At 41.4% G+C, this 17825-nt stretch overlaps 1 protein-coding gene across 18 annotated transcripts in view; it reads left to right on the top strand.

Annotated features, from left to right (window-relative positions):
• The window catches only part of LOC120900882 (peripheral plasma membrane protein CASK), a 197608-nt gene extending 181989 nt beyond the window's left edge, over positions 1-15619 (top strand). For 7 of the 18 annotated variants that reach the window (XM_040308493.1, XM_040308570.1, XM_040308586.1 and 4 more), the window contains 10 exons: positions 4887-5078; positions 5197-5430; positions 5822-5851; positions 6210-6317; positions 6409-6547; positions 7702-7755; positions 9643-9765; positions 9887-10009; positions 10142-10425; positions 10712-15619. In XM_040308493.1, coding sequence (XP_040164427.1) covers positions 4887-5078; positions 5197-5430; positions 5822-5851; positions 6210-6317; positions 6409-6547; positions 7702-7755; positions 9643-9765; positions 9887-10009; positions 10142-10425; positions 10712-10891 — 1467 coding nt within the window. In that variant the 3' untranslated portion in view covers positions 10892-15619. The remainder of the gene's footprint in view (positions 1-4886; positions 5079-5196; positions 5431-5821; positions 5852-6209; positions 6318-6408; positions 6548-7701; positions 7756-9642; positions 9766-9886; positions 10010-10141; positions 10426-10711) is intronic. The other 11 variants (XM_040308514.1, XM_040308592.1, XM_040308560.1 and 8 more) reach the window with 9 other exon arrangements.
• The last annotated feature ends 2206 nt before the right edge of the window (positions 15620-17825 follow it).

Genomic DNA, 17825 nt, shown 5'->3' with positions numbered 1-17825 from the left:
GCATGCTAGCCCAGTACAACCGGCCAGAAGAAATATGCTTGCTGCCGAATTTCAGCACACCTCGCCCACCCTTTCAAGCAACAAGGTAAAAAGTTTCTTACCGACTTCGTAATTTTTCCCTCAGGTTCATGTCAAGCGTGAAGGCGGTGCAGCGGGCTAAGATAACAGCTTTCGTTTTCGTCTTCGTAGTTGAAGTTTTTGTACCAATTAACACTTTGCGTTTTAGATGTAGGCTGCTAAACTATGGGAATAATTACTGTTAGATTTGCCCAGTTTATTAGGGATTAGTAGAGCCAATCTCAACCAAAGTCTAACGCAAATATCTTATGTGTTATGTTATGATACCTAATTATACCGGACAGTTGCTAAGCATACCACTTTTATCCTAGCCAATTAAAAGAATAGATAGTCAACAAACTAACTTTTATTCATCAATGCAAAGCCTTTTTTTAATGGTGTGTTGAAAATTCCCAGAAATTCTCTCGCAATGTGTTTACGTTTTATGCCTGCTTTTGGCACTGACACACAATGATTTGATGCTTTTGTTGGTCCAGCTTGGTACTTAATGGATCATTACGGTGATGAGCTTTTCATGTTTTCCTCGCGGCACAATACGGCTCACCATGCCTACCAAAAAAAAGGAAAAAAAACAGTTCCAAATAAACATTCACCAGCGAAAAGTTTGTTTGTATACGAGTGGCTGTGCATTTGGTGGCTGCTGCGAAAACAATAATAACGCGAACTTTCAAAATTCGGCGTTGCGCTAAAGTGGATTCACGACATTGCAACCAACCGCTAGGGATAAACGCTCCGACTGTAGGAGAGTGGACAAAAAAGGGTGCTAATGGATCGGGCTGCACATCCGTTTAGCTGCAAGGGTGTGTGAAAATATTAAGCTTCTTTCTATTACAATCGGCAAAGCGCCAGCATGTTTTCGTGCCGTCCGTGTTTGACAAACGCACCGACTGAATGATGATGTCTCCATAGGAAGAGTTTTTTTCTCTTTCTCTTTTATACTCGCTCACACACACACACACACACTCTACGCGTTCCGTTGTGCAGCTCTGCCCAACCAACCGCATTATCTTTCATCATGATAATGAGCGTTATAACTCTTTCGCATCCCGGCAGTTTATTATCATTTTCGTGCCGTGCCGTGCGTTTTTATTCCGATGTTTGTGATTAAGCTTAAGTAAATTAAGGAAAAAATGTGGCCAAAATCTCAAAGGTTGCAATTTTATGGGCCTTTTGTGTGCTTTAGTTTTTGTTTTCGTTGGCCCTGATACAATTTTGTTTTCCTTTCATCTTTCCTAGCGAGTAGTAACCATAACGAAAAAAAACCCGAAAACAAAAACTAATACAAAAAAGGACAAAGAGAATTTTATGGTATATTTACTCACCATTCTTCTTCTTTTGTGCCGTGAAATGCAAATCAGTATTTTCAGCATGGTTGCATTTTTATTGCCCTACAGAGTGCTGTGCCCGCTTCTCCTTCCCCGTTCCGTCTATACTGACGAACGATATTTATTCCCGATTGCATTTCCGTACAATGGCTCACCATGGATTGGGGAATTTTATCCATTTTTATGGTATATATGAAATACAATTTACAATTGAGCGTTGTGTTTTGTAAATTGTACACGTTTCCATGTGTTTCCGTCATTGTGAAACGAACAATGTCTTGCATAAAGCATGAGCGTTATGCTATATCGCTTGTAAATGGGAATTGGGCGTTTCAAAAGCAATACTGAACGCACAAAAAAACACATGAACATGTTTGCATGTGTTTATACTTCTTTATTCCTTTTGAAAATTTGGCATTTATTAAAAAAAAAGCAAGAAAAAATGTTTGCTGCAAGCGCATGGTTCCGTCACTGAGACTAAAATGGAGACGCCTGGTACATCAGCTAGCCCATGGAGGAGGCGCCTGGTGATCGCCCGGTTGTTGAATATTGTCAACAACCATTCTGTTTTCAGTCAACTAAAAATGTACAAAAAAGTATGCTCAACTTTGCAAAACAGCTGTAAAACAAGCAAACGCTTGTAACAATATGGGTGGAAGCAAAAAATAAAACAAACTTTTTCAATCAGCCATTGTTTCGGAGGGTGGCATTACATTTTTAAGCTGTCATGTTCTTTTTTGCTTCTTTCGCATCTCCCCGCCGTAGAGCTTTTTTGAGTGTGTAAGTTTTTGTTACGAAGTCAAAGGTTGGATCACTAAAATGCGTTTCAAAGCGGTAAATCAGCCAGGCAGAGGAGTGGATGTGTTAATAAAAAAAGAATCGAAAACTGCCACAAAATATAACCACCGACGGAAGGTACACTTCAAGCGCATGTGGTTAAGGATAGCAACAGCTTGGGTGTGCTATATTCCAACCCCTTGAAAAAAAAAAGCAGATCGTTCCAGCTGCATAACCACTTTTGGCATTTGGTGAAAATTTATGGTGGTGCGACAGTACGCTTCTCCCCTTCTTTTAACCTCTCCCGGAGCATTACCCGGTGTAGCGTACCGGTGCTCCCATTGCAGTACTGTAACTGTGTGGAATTATAAATCATTTCAATACGATACGTTAACCAGATGGTTTGCAGTACCTCCTAACGTTGAAGCTATATAACTTGCCAGGCATTACGTGTACACTGTGTTAGCATTGCAAAACTCGCTACAAGTTCGATTTCCGTACGCTTCTGTAATGATGCAAAATTCAAGATGCCATTTACTTTGCATCTATTTCCTGTTGGACTGGCATCTGCAACTATTTACTGTCACAGACAGCCGGACTATATCGTTACCAATTTTGATACCATACACACATTGCATGGTAACCATATTTGCACAAGTCGTTAGACGTGTTTTCAACACAGGAACGTGCAAACATGTGCCACTTCTTAGATTATCGATTGAGAGTAGCGGCCCAAGGCCGTGCGGTTCTTCTTGCGAGCCGTGAAGTCTTAAGTCTAGATTTATGCTGACGATATAATGCATCTAAGTTGAAGCAAGGCGCAAGTGTACCCCTCCTTGTTAACATGGCAAGAAAGCATACTAGACATGGCTGACAGTTCCATTGAAATGGTAATTTTTACCTCCCACAGACACTTGCTCTAGCAACTGGAGGAGAAAGCAAATTGCAGGATGAGTGCATCCACTTAGCACAAAAGCCGACGTCATGCATGACAAAAGCTCACGATGTTGGCAGTGAAACTGAGGCAGCAAATAAGAGCTTTCGATTATAATGTGATACTTAAGACTTAAATTTGAGCCATAAATGCAATGATTTAATGATAATTAATGGTACTAGAGCAGATTTAAAAGATCAAACCGTACATTAATGCATTATGTGAAGTACTGGTGCTAATTTCTCTTGCAGTAAAAGTGCCTGGGCAAAGAAAATGATAAAGTATCAGGATTTATTTTTTTGGTTCGCTATCACACGTTACTAACAACTGTGCACACGATCCAGTTCCCAAGACCGTCCGCTCAAGCCGGATCTCGCATCGCACCACAATCCAGAGGCCGTTATTCAATCAATCGAATAGCCTGACCTCAATGCTTTGGAAGGCGTATAATTGACTTTGTGCGCTTGTCGCTTTCGTAATCGGAGCATCAAACATGAACGGTCCATACCGATGAAAATCAAGATTAGTCAGTCAGGCGAAGTTTGTTGTACCCTGGCAACGGTTTTACAACGACGAGTGCGGATTCAATTTCGATGGCAGTGGCAGTGTGTTTGGTTTTCTTACCCAATGCTTTCCTGCTCTTCATTTGCTCGGTTCAAATTTTGCACCACAATGTACCATCATCCCCTAGCGATAGAAGATGCTACCGTCAGATTGTTCGAGCGAACCTTTTGCTTTTTTAGCTCTGGTTTCTCCGGTTGCATATCGAGAAGCTTCGCTTCTTATTCCCTCTTTTCGCATCTCTTCACCCACTTCAACGAGCAGTTTCCGAACGAATGCTTACTCAGGTGAAAAAAAGTTGTTCCAGTTTCGAGACGACCATTTCCTTATCGATGATATTTGCGTTTTGTTGTAGTGTGGCGCAATTTGCCCTGTGCAACAACCACGAGTACCACAGTGGAAAGTTCAATACTGCATTGCCGTACGAATTGCATGGTAACGGGATCGCGCGATGCATGCGCCCGTGCACACTGCGGAGAATTGTTTGCTGAATTCTATTATTTGCCGCTGTATGGTGATGCTTGTCTCAGCAGAAAGCAGGCAATGGTCTTGCGAAAAGGTGAGGAGGGCGTCAACGTTACCACAAGTTTGGTTTGATGGTTGAAGCTGATGCAATTATGTAAACGGCACAGACACGCCAAGGGGCATTATGGAGCGCAGTACGGTGCAGCACAGCTGTCCCGTTGACTTTTGAAACGAGTCGTAGCTTTCTGTTCGGTGCCAATCAGCGTTTCAATTTCACCGCTAAACCGAATCAACGTCAGCAAAAGTGGTTCGGTGGGTTCGTGGTTCATGTCGTAGGTTGATCAGTCAATTGAATTGGCAATGGGATGATGTTATAATAGTTTTGGTTACAATTGAATAATTAATATATTACTAACTCTGTCAAATTGGAACTAGTTTACATGCTCTCCTACTTGGAAAATATGTGAAATAGTGTATTGAAAGACTAAATACATGTATAATTGATCCGTACTTCGCTCAATCTAAAATTCTAATTAGTCTCATATATTGAGCCACGGAACTTGCTGGTCCATGTCTACCAAATGCAACCGGCTCCGCTGTGTCTGGTCCATTGGTGCATTATTCCATTTCCCAAACCATGTAACGTTATTCGCTTCACTTCTAGCAGGCCTCCAATAAACACATCATATCCTCCCGTACTGATAGTTGCGTGCTTTTTCCGCTCTCTCTCACCCTCTCCCATCCAGGCTCTATTACACACGCATGACGTGGTAGCTAGGGAAGTATACGGCGAAGAAGCGCTTCGTGTAACGCCACCACCGATCGCGCCCTACCTGAACGGCGGAAACGATGAACTCGACAACGGCGATGCCGGAGAGCTACAGCACGTCACGCGCGTCCGGCTGGTGCAGTTCCAGAAGAACACGGACGAACCGATGGTAAGCGCAACGGTTGCAATTTCTTCCCCTCGCTCCCCCGTTTCGATGGATCGTGTTTCAATTTTCAACAAAATTGACCCCCATCCCCCCCCCCCCTTTCTCTGGTACTCCATTTTAGGGTATCACGCTGAAGATGACCGAGGACGGCCGGTGCATCGTGGCCCGGATCATGCACGGTGGCATGATTCACCGGCAGGCCACGCTGCACGTCGGCGACGAGATACGGGAAATCAACGGCCAGCCAGTGCAGCATCAAACAGTCAGTCAATTACAGCGATTGCTGCGGGACGCGCGTGGTTCTGTTACTTTTAAAATAGTTCCTTCATATAGAAGTGCCCCACCGCCGGTTGAGGTGAGTAACTGCAGGGTAGAAGGTAGGCGTTAAAAGGACGGCCGAATGACAACGCAGGCTGTTCTATAAACAGAAAAGCGAAGGTTGAGCCCATCAGTTCCGCTCGATACTGCTGCTCACTTGGCAGTAATCGTGTCGGGCGCTTACACCTTTCCGAGGGTCTCAATTTACTTCCCTGAAAGCTTCAATCGTTTCACGAGCCATACGGACAAAACGATCCACACAAAAAAGCAACCCAATTTCCACGATTTGTTTGAAGCAGCAGAAACATATGTTCCACTTTTGAAATCCAATTTACCAGCCTCTCGTACGCACATGAATTTGATTGTTTGCATATCATATTTTCTTCTCTATCCGCACACTTGCACACATGCACACAAAACGCGAGCAGCTATTCAGGATAAGACCAGCACCGGTTTTAGTAAGTATTTTCATCGGTACTACACTTCTTGTGTGTCATGTCCCATTTGCAACCATTACACCATATCATGTTCAATGTTCACGGGTGGCAATGTCGTATTTCCTGTGTTCATTTTGTTTGTTTGTGGGCCCAGGTTCACCCCTGTACTGTGTTGGTTCCATTCAATTCGATTCGTGTGTGCTTTGTTCGTCTGTTCTGTTTTAATTTTGTGTTGTGTTTAATTTCGTTTCCCTTTTTGTACCGTTTCGCCCATCCACACTGTGTATAATCATTTGTATTACATGTTAATTGACACACTTGCCTCGCAATCAATGCACAAATCATTACAATCAAACTCTCCACTCTCTACCCATTTCTGGTTGATCAGATTTTCGTACGAGCGCAGTTCGACTATGACCCGCTGGACGACGAGCTGATACCTTGTGCGCAGGCAGGGATAGCTTTCCGTGTCGGTGATATTCTACAGGTCAGTAATTGGTCCCAGCCGCGGTGAGCGATGGCTTCCATTAACTCACCGTTTTAACTCATTATCTATCGTACTCGTTGTCTCGCTGTAGATTATTAGCAAAGACGATCATCATTGGTGGCAGGCCAGGCATGATGCGGCGGGAGGTTCAGCCGGATTGATACCCTCACCAGAGCTTCAGGAATGGCGCATCGCATGCCAATCGGCGGACAAATCCCACAAAGAACAAGGTAAGCCTCTGAGCTGACTTGCCGTTGGCATTCGGTCGGTCGCTTGGTGAAGGGGTTATAATTTGCTTACACAGCGGTTTCACAGCTTAAACAACCCCTGCGGTAATCTTAGTTGGCGGGAAATGGTGATTAAAATTAAAAGCGATCGCGTTGACAGTAAGCAAATTATAGCCACCAACAGGTACCAACAGTAGATTGTAAAGTGTATAGTATAAGTAAATATATATATTTTTTTAAATCCCTTGTGGCAATAATGTATAAAGTATACGATAGCAGATCAGTTTGTAGCACAAACCTGACCAAACCTGTGTCATATATTGCCAGATTGTTACTACAGTTCTCACAGAGCTCACAACCATTAACAAAACTTACACAAATTCACTCACCAATTAGTCATGCGTCATTTCCGATCCATACTGTGTAATGGCGATCCGTGTTCGTTGCAATCGTTACTGCTCTGTTTCCTGTCTGTCTGTATGTTTGTATTCGTGTGTATGTCGATGTGACCTTTTTCCTTGTTTCCTAACTATACGCTTTCAGTTTTGTTTTCCAATTTCCGTCTAATGTGAGGATGGTTAACTGATTAATGCTCGTTTTCCTATTTGTGTTTTTCCTCTTCTAACTCATGTTTTATCCGTCCCTATTATTGTTTTTTATCTATATAGCGAATATTTTCTGTTCATGACTGTTCCAATGTAATTTGTTCTCTGATTGTTTACGTCTCTTCTGTACCATGTATCGTTAAAGTTGTGTTGGCTCAAACCATATCGTTCGAATGTAAATTCGTTGCTCATTTTTCCTTTCTAACTGTTCTACCTTCATCTGTAAGCTGTACAAAAGCCTACGTTTTTTTGAAAGCGTTACAATCTTTCGTCTATGTTCCTGAATCTGTCCACCCTTGTGTGTGTGCGTGTTTCCTGTATTTCAGCTTATGCCACACTTTGCTGTTGATTCGTTCGTTTCCGGAGCGAGTTTAAACGCATATAAAGTAGACTGAGGAGCTGTTAGCTCACAAACTGAATCGTTGCGCAAACAGAAAAAAAAACTATTTTATCCTAAAACTTTATGCTCACTATCACGTTACTTAAACCATTGTTTCTAAAAATTATTTCTCTTCGCCTGCGTCTCGGTGCATCGCGGTGGTGCATCGACAGGAGAGGCAGGACCCGGTTGTTCTGCACAGGCCGAAGGATGTGAAGGACCCACAGGTACAGGAGCGTTTTGCTGACAATGTGTTGCAAATTTGAAACAAACAAAAAAATGCATTACCGTCCATTGCCAATTACTTTTGGTGAAATTGACAAGCTTTTTACACCGTTTTGATTCATATATTAGTTGATCGTTTTGGTATTTTTTTTTCTTTGACATTTTTTGTGATTTATTTCATTCGTATTTGCTGATATTTATTGATTTTATCTACCATAATCACCATTCTATATGTAGCGTAGATAGTTTGCATATTTTGTATTAGATAAGCTCTAAAATTTTGCACAGTAGATGTTGAATATGCTTGGATCTATGCTATGTGTTTTTGATTAGTATGTGCAATGTTCACTCATCATGTAATTGTACTCTATTCAACAATAATTCATATGTCTCTTGCGACTATATATCCATTGGAATTATTTTTAATGTAGTTCAATACATATGGTTTGGATATTGATAAATGATTTTTTGTAGGATAAATAATAAAGTGCCACATGTATCGTCCTTATGGCACATGGTTTCATCTCCCATCGTAGATTTGAATTTTTGAATCGATTACATTACTTTGTGCGCTAGTCCGCTGGAATGATAAAATGATCAGATTTTGTATTTTGTATAAAGTCCATTCTTTATTCCCGAAGAACAAAGTCAAAAGCATTTGAATAGCGCTGTATGCACAATATTACAACGATTTTAGCTGAGTAATAGCTACCCTTCTTGCGCTAGACGAATCGTCATTTATCTCTTCCCTTTCGGTGATAAACGACCATTACTCCAAAATCGGAAAGCATTCTTGCCTTGTCCGCCTGTACATTTTCCTTAACGTACGACTGTTGATTGCTCTGCCACGCACATGGTTATTGTGCTTTTTTGTGACCGTGCTCGTTCAAGCACTGGCAGCAAACCTTTCGCAAAAGAAAGGAAAGTCTAATAATCATTATTCAAAGCTGTAGCACTTAAGCAGAGCACAGGGGGGAAAGTAGTGTCGTCTTGTGCATGCCATTTTATCCCTGTCGAACGTGACAATAGAGCACGGACTGTGTTCTTCATCGATCGAATAATCCGTTTCGGGGAAGAACTGGAGCGTAAGATTCGGTTTCACTTCCAGCACGTTCTACAGGACCGTCGTCGAGGGGCCATTGTTCGGCATAGATATTTGAGGGAAGAACGCTCGTGTAGTTGCACACAAACTATAGGCTGGTTTGCACAGCTCCAAGGCACAGACCAAGATGTGCCCGCGAGGGGTTTTGAATCACAATTTTCACTCACGAATTTCTTGCTTCATTAGAGTCGTTCAATTGCTTAGCAAATGCTTTTAGCAACTGCCCCATTTGCTCCATCATCCTTTTGGTGCACCGGAAATAGTATTTATGAGTTTTTAGAACAATTTCATCAGATTTTTGTTTTTTTTCTTGTTGAACGTGAGATGTATTTTATTGCACGTTCTACAAAAATAAACTTTTGCACAAACTTTTTGTCTTCGTAGCACGTAGAAGTATGTGTTTTTGTATAGCACATTGTGGTGTGTACCATAGTAAGTAGATTTTGCTTGTACATTTTGCATTCACACACACACTTTCACTTTGAAGCACTTGCAGTTTGACACATAGGGCCTGGAACACCCGCTCCAGTGTTTCTACAATTCATTTTCCAAACACTCTACCCTAAGAAGTAAAACAACAAGTATCCAATTTTGGCACCTCTCTCTTTCGCTCGCCCTCTCTCTCTCTATCTCTTTCTCTCTAAATCCAACCCGATTTTTTGCGCTTTAATCAAAGCAGATATGCAAATGCTGGCTCGATAAAATATCTAATCAAACTCTTGTGCTCTTCTTCTCCCATCCTCCCATTTTCTCATCCCTCCGGTACGTCTCTCCCGTGCTCTCAAAGTAGTTAATTGCTCAATATTTAGTCGTAAAAAGAAACAGTGTCGGGATAAATATTTGGCGAAACACAATGCGGTCTTCGATCAGCTGGATCTGGTAACGTACGAGGAGGTGGTCAAAGTGCCGAGTAAGTAGTAGTGCGCTACCCTGCTCTGCCCTGTTCACTGCAGCAGCACTTCCGTTGGTAAATGATGGTCCGTGCCTAACACGCCCCGATGTCTTTTCTGTCTTGTTACGCTCGTTCCCAGTCGGCGATCCAGCGTTCCAAAGACGCACCCTGGTGTTGCTCGGAGCGCACGGCGTAGGACGACGTCATATCAAAAATACGCTCATCGCAAAATATCCGGATAAATACGCTTATCCAATACCACGTAAGTTGGCCGATTGCCGAGAGCACCTTGCCTTGCCTACAACGGGAAGCGGGAACATTCGTGTCCCTTGCTCGGAGGAACTAACATTCACTTTGTTTTCCCCATTCATTTCTGCCATCTCGATACCCACAGATACCACCAGACCACCACGACCGGATGAGGAGAATGGGCGAAGCTACTACTTCATATCACACGATGAGATGATGGCGGACATTTCGGCCAACGAGTACCTCGAGTACGGTACGCACGAGGATGCGATGTACGGTACCAAGCTGGAGACGATACGACGCATCCACGCGGACGGCAAGATGGCAATACTGGACGTGGAACCGCAGGCCTTAAAAATACTTCGAACAGCCGAATTTACGCCGTACGTTGTGTTCATCGCAGCGCCGCTGCTGCAAAACATTGCCGACGTAAGTAGATGCTCTGCCCGTTCCGTATGTTGCATATGTTTGTTTATTTATCTAGCATCAGTTGCTCATGGCTGCCCAAAACTCATACGCCGCTGTCGAAATCAGTGTCCCTATCGGTTTAAGATGCTGTAACAATATTTCGATTCGTCGTTGTATGCTTTTCCTCTACACAAACAAAGCATCATTGGGTCATTGGGATTTTGTTTTAATTATTGCTATGCGGATGTGTTTTTTTTTCTCTTCTCCTTCTTCTAACCACTCGGGCTGTGCGCCACACAATTCACAGTACGACGGTAGTCTCGAGCGGCTCGCCAAAGAGTCCGACATGCTGCGCCAGGCGTACGGTCACTTCTTCGATCTGACCATCGTCAACAACGACATCGGCGAGACGATAGCGACGCTGGAGAACGCTATCGACAAGGTGCATTCGACCGCCCAGTGGGTCCCGGTGTCCTGGCTGTACTGACAAGATAGTGAGCTAGAATGTCCCGCCTGTTTGGAGGATGAGTGCGATTGCGAATGTGACTGCGAGCTGGATCTGAAGTGAAACCGGAAACAGGGCGCAAATTAAAAACAAAACAAAACAAAGCTACACCGTTTCAAAGGCACAAACAACAAACTGCTACTGCTGGTGGGGCACCGACCGGAAGGGTATATATAAATGGTACCAAACGACGGTTCATAGTGTTTTAGTAACGAATCAAATCAAATTGGCAACGGGAGCGGTTATGGGTGGAATCTGTGGACGGTGAAAGGCAGGGCAGGGGTTGAATGTACAAATCTTAGCTTTTCCCTTTTTTTTTGTTTCTTCAAACGCCCATCGTTAGTTACGTTATTCCAAAGAGCATTTTTATAGTAAATATCTAGTGGAACTGGTTCTTTAATCTTTGTCTTCGAGGTAAGTGTTATGTTTTTTTTAATCGTTGAACACATATTCATGATGGATTTTGTAAGGGAAAGCGATAGTTTCATTGTTCCGTAGCAAATTTTGAGACAGAATCAACAACCTTGTGTTTAATTTGCAACAACGTGAAAACCCCTCTACTTTGTTTTCTGATACGTTGTCATGCGCGTTTCTACCCGACAGGTCGGTTCTCTAAGTCGGTTCCCGACGCGGAAAGAAGGAGGAAAAAAAATAAAAGAAAAAACCAAACCAAAAAAATTCAAACGAAGTGATAGAAAACGGAAACATTCACACACAACAACAAAAGAAAAACAAACCACAAAAAAGCAAACAACAAAATTACTGCAAAGGAGTATAATTATAAAGATAATAATTAAAGCGTACACGAAACAAACTAGAACTCTTTTTAAAAGAACTAACACAAGCAAGCAGAATAAATGTACTAGCAAACCCTAAAACGCAAAAGAAAAAGGTGCGAAAGCAAACCATCCCAAGTTACAAAAATTCCCGTTAAACGCAAGCAAACAACAAACAAACCAACAAAATCTAACAAAAACAAATAAATGCAAACGATTACTGGAGCGCGCGAGTGAACAAAACAGAATGAAGCGAATAAACAAGCAAACGACAAAACCCGAAAAGGTGGAAATATTAGTTAGATTTAATCTTAACCAAAATAAACTGAAAATGAAAAAAAGGAAAAACAAATGTTAACATAATTCATAATAATTATTATAATAACGCTAAATAATAATAACAATAATAATAATGAACGAAATGAAAACAAAAAAAGAGGAAACTTAAAATCAAGAGAACTGCAATTCAAAGAAAGTCGAACACAAAAGCAGCAAGAACAACACAGGCAGGCTAGAAAACCCAAACGACAGTTTCGAGGTGAGAGGCGTAGTAAACTAACAAACGAAGTTAAAGAAAAATACATAGGTGAAAACTTATTACGGTTTGAAATTGGGTGTAGAGAAAGTAAACAAACAAACAAACAAAAAAAAGCAGTAATATTTAACGATGTGTTTTCGTGTGGATTTTTCGTTTTTCGTTTTTCTAGCAATTTGAACATTGTTCTATGAAAATGGAACACGGAACATCCCAGGGTGATAGAGACCTGCGGAAAGAAAGCGAGAAAGAGAAAGAGAGGTGTTCCACTAGGGATATTCGAGCACACGGGGGTTAAATGTTATTTCCAACAATGGTAAAAGTGGTTGTAAGGGTAACAAACCGACAGAAAGAGCTAACGTAATGATGCCCATACATACACCTACATACACAGTGGTTAAAAGATGGGCCGCTCTTGCAAAGAAATGCAAAACAAAACAAAAACTGTAGAAACAGATGAGAAGAAAACACTAGCAATGGAAGAAGAGGCGGTAGTTTGTTGAAATTCATTCACTTGTCGAGAAAACCATTGGGAGCTACAAAAAATAAGAAAACGAACATGGTTTTCACATCCACGGAAACGTTTCCGAGTAAAAACAAACTTCCCAAACGAGTAGAAAACATTTGTTAATTGTGTGTACTTGAGGTTAGGGAACTGTTTTGTAATTATCTAGTGTATTAAGTTTATATCATCATACTTACATTTCCATTGTTAAATATGGTTTTATCTGTATCAGAAAGAGAGAGAGATAGAGAGAGAGAGAGAAAGAGAGAGAGAGAGAGAGAGAGAACGAGAGGGATGAGCTTTCGTTTATTATTGTGCTTTTGTTTCATCGAGTTGTGATTTAGTTTGCTCTTTCCAAAGCTAATTCAAGCTTCAAGTGTTGGAAAATTATTCACTAAAATAGCATACCGCGGACACAAATGCCAAATCGCCTTCGTCTGATTTGTAATGTGCAGCGAAGATCGCTGAGGAAAAGGCACACAAACAAAAACATCAACAAAACAACGCAAACAATACATGCAAAGAGAAGACGCGCATTTGTTGTGAAAAAGTGACGCTTTTCAAACCTTCAACAAACAAACACCGGCACAAACACTAACAGTAACACGTGGGAAACTACTGACACCGGGAGTATAAGAAGCGTTTAAAATGAAAATTAAAACACTATCCAACACCATCCATTTTGCACCCGGAATGTTTCGCTCGACTGCATGGATTCGGGCGTGAGTTGAAGCCGAGGAGCTTCTCTCTGGAAGCACTGTGTCGTTGTGTGTAGTATATGATTTCGTGACTGTCTCTCGAATCGGAAACAAAGCATAAAGCACAACACCATTACCAAGTTGATGGATAAGTGTGAAACAATTATCCAAACATTTGCATTACGCCACCACCACCCTCCATCTAGTGACATTATCGCCAAACCTTAAGACATATGTTTGGAACGCTCACGTTAGAGTCATTTTCATGTTTTAGCAGACACGCAAACATACCCACATACACACACTCTGAAACATACTATGCAGTATGGTTTGGCAATACACACGCACACACTCACACAATCGTACGCTACTACAGAGGAACGGGAAGAAAATAGCAACCCGAAAGTTCACATGCGTAATGCGATGCAAAGAAACGTTTTGCTCCGATAGAAACTTGTTGAAAAATCAACCTAGGGCGGCAAATGTGCACAATCAGCTAAGAATATAGCTCTATACTAGAGCCCAGTACCATTAACACACATACACAAAAGAAAAGCAATTATAATCAAGCGCAAAGAAACACAAATTCATAAAAAAAAACAAACTTGTAACGCGTATTTAAAAACCAAAACAAATACGACAACTCTATATTTATGAAAAGAGAAGCACACCGCCACATTCCCAACAAGGTTAAAAATCCTAATCACAACACAACTGTATTGGAATCAAGTTTTCTACACTTTTTCTGGCGTTTCCAAGCGGTAGAAAAAGAAAACGAAAATAAAATGGGGCAATAAATAGTAAAAAGCAACACGAAAAAAGGGGGACAGGGGAAAAAATACAACTCCCATTTCCCATTTAACACAACAAAAGGAGATAAAACAGGAAAACTAAAGATAAAACTACACACAAACACACACGCGCGCGGGCGTTTAAACAAACCATACCGATTGTAGTGAGATTAAAAACGTAACGCAACTCTTAACGAATCCATTTACGAGGAAATAAAAACGTTCGTTTGGTCGTTGATTCATTTGATTTCGATCCGCAAAGAAGGATGAGGATGGCAAAAAACGTACTCAAAATCCTGCTCCTTCCCTCTTTCCTCCCTTCCCATCCTTCCGTCGTCGTGTATACAAGTATAAAGAGAAATTTTAAAATTTACTACAAAACAAAAAAACAAAAATTAAAACCAATTCGGCGAGGTGTGGCGCAGTAATACGAGGAGCATTTAAAAAAACACACACACACACCTACACACAACTACACCGAAATTACACTAAACACTTTGATACGCACACACACGCATAAAAAAAAAACTTGTTATAGAAAGGAAAGTAAACAAAAATTCTTAACCAATTAAAGAAATGACGAAACAAAACAAAACAATAATTTCTTGAAAGTAAACAAAACCTAAAACCCATAAATTCCCAATACTCTATAGCTAAACCGTTGGTAACGTGAGTGAGCAATACTGAGCACAGAGCGAAAAGCGTGGTTTGAGAGAAAAAGTGAAGAATCGTTTCAAAACACAACCAACACTGTTTTCAATCTAACCGCGTTTTGAACCGCCGAAATTGAACTAAAAATGCAGCAAAAAAAAGAAAACTAAACTTTCAAATACTACTTCCACTATAAAGACACACACACAGACACAAGCAAAGTAGCACACAGGCAAAACATACACACACCACACAATCACAGCCGGATCGTAGTTGTTAACGAAAGAAGAGAGAGACAAGACAAAAGGAGATGAATGTGGAAAGAAAAAAGCAACAACACAGAACAAACACACTGACACACACACACTCAGAAAAAAACGCAAACTTACAAAACAATGGTAGGATTTGTCATGCAAAGCAGATAAAAGTCTCAAAACAACTCCCAACAGTACGGTAATCACAGGCGCGCAACCGCAATTGCTAGCAAATAAAACCTAAAATGAGCACACAAACACACAAACATACTACACACACACGCATACACACACACACACTGACAGAGGAGGAAAGGCACTGGGTGCGTGTGTGAGTGGGTGTGGATGTGGTTTGGTGTGAGTGTGCAGTAAAGCAAACAAAACACGAGAAGTTAAACATTGTGAAGCTCGGAACTCTCTCTACTGTAAAAGTATTATTTTACTAGTTTATTTTGTTTTTTGGATGAAAAAATTCTAATAAAAGTGACGTTAATATAAAAAAATAGCCTCTGAATGTGTGTATGTGTATTATTTTCTACTTCGCCCTCCCACGTACACGATGACTTTATGGAGCTGGATGGGGTCATCGTCCCGGCGAGAAGCAAAAACGGGCGGATTAATCGTTTTTGTAACCTCGGGCATTCGGGCTGCGATGCACCACCACCACCCCCTTTCTCGGTCACCATTTTGCGTCGGATCCAGTTTCAATTTCCCGAAGTAATTGAGGTCATGTGTGTGTGTGTGAGTATGTGTGTGTATAAATATATTACTGAAGCATGGCGTAGTTCTTTGCATCTGCCGTTCGTCGGTTGGCCCGTTGGTATGAAATACGACCGCAACGCTTAGCCTTTCGCGTTGCAATTTGCACAATCCGATCGGCCCAGAATAACCTCGGCCTGGGACACGGATGAGACTCCAGACTCGTTCACGAAAGACTGCACAGCAGTCTTCGACAGAGAGAGAGAGAGAGAGACAGAGAGCGGAGCTGTGTTAACGTCGTCGGCATGAATATTCATACATTCGCAAAGTAGCAGACACCGGCACGCGGTGGATCAGTGTTTCGGTCCCCATTTTCGAGGTATTGGTCGCGTCCACTTTCCTCCTACCGTTCGATCTTGTTCGACGCTTACAGGCAGCAAAGCAAACAGCAACTTCTGCCCGCTGCTCGGTACATGTTTGCTCAAAGGCAATGCTCGTAATTAGCAGAAAGCATCCGGCCACCACGGCACAGGCGTACGTTCATTGATTTTGTGCTAAACAAGCGTTCGCTGTGGTGGAAGGATGCATCGTGCATAAGCCGTGCGTAGTATGGGGGGAGACTGCGCCTCGGTTACATTGTGTATGCGACTGCAGCGGGAGAAAGAAAATTAAAATCATTCCAAGCGGAAGAACACATCTATTATGGTATTCCCAGTAAAGGATGCAGACAGTGCAATCCGTTTGTCGCTGAAACGGCACAGCCGTTTTGTGCTACAAAAAGGCGCAGTTGGAAGATGTACGTGAGATGCACAATATATGTATATATAGCATTATTATATTGATGTTTAATAATACCACGAATATAATACCATTCGGCGCTTCGTGAGACCGCCGAGCGGCAATATTTAGTTATCCTAGAATATATCTTGCTTCACAGCTGCCACACTTCCAATAAGTCTGCTATTATTCAATAGCAAACCAAAAAGGACACCATTTGTGCAATGTGAATTGCATACTTTCGGGCCAAATCGTTTTAGCGCCTAAAACCATGCAATCTTGATGATTCGAACAGTTTGAAACCGCATGCTATACAAAGTTTATCTATTTTTACATTTGCCATTATGTAAAACATATTGGGGAATAATATTCACAATTTCCTTATTAAGCATTAAGAAAATAATAATATAAAAATATTAATTTTTTAAGTTGTTAAACAAATAAATATAAGAAAATAAAAATTGAAGTTATTCAAGTTATTTTCAGTGGTAAAAAATAATATTTTTTACGCTGATAACTTTTCTACACAGCAAAATTCAAAACGATTTAACTTATTCCCAGAAGTCAATAAAAGTATTTCAATGCTTGAGGGAGACACCACTCTCTTTAGGGTTTAATCATTGCCCAATGCTTGCATTACGGTTTACATCCCAAGCTTATTAAAAAGGGTCCTTTTAAAGTAGATGCCGAGACAGTGGCTAGCAGGTTCTCTGTGAGACTGTTCCGTAGTTGCAGTGCTTAACATATATTACCTGAATTTAAATTAAATAGATTTACGCACCCTTAGATCATCACATTCAGTATCGTGCCAGGACGATGATATCTTTTTTTTCATTTTTATTAACATCTTCCCTACTTTCTTCCTTTTATTTATTTATTGTTCCCTAGGAAACACCCCATCCCAGTCCTAAATACTGTACCAGTTCCCTGTGGGACAGTTCAAGCAATTCCCGCTTTTTTTCACATTTTGCATGCAAAAACCCTCCTGTTGGTCGACTCTAGAGCCGCTTGGCAAATGTTTGCGCAACATTCCATTCTCTAGGCGGGACCAACCAGATGAGCAGAGAAAGAGAGAAAAAAGCATCCAGCAATGTGTCCGGCAATGCTTTTGCGGCCCGGGCAACATTAATCTTTTGCGTTCAACGCATGGAACGTTGGGGACGCTCTGTTTACACTCTTTTACACAGGTGAAAGATGAATCGAGTGAGTAAAAGTCGTCCTCCATTTTTT

Source organism: Anopheles arabiensis, chromosome 2 (genome assembly GCF_016920715.1).
Source record: "Anopheles arabiensis isolate DONGOLA chromosome 2, AaraD3, whole genome shotgun sequence".
In the NCBI taxonomy this organism is placed as follows: domain Eukaryota; kingdom Metazoa; phylum Arthropoda; class Insecta; order Diptera; family Culicidae; genus Anopheles; species Anopheles arabiensis.
This window is presented reverse-complemented; position numbering and strand designations above follow the sequence as displayed.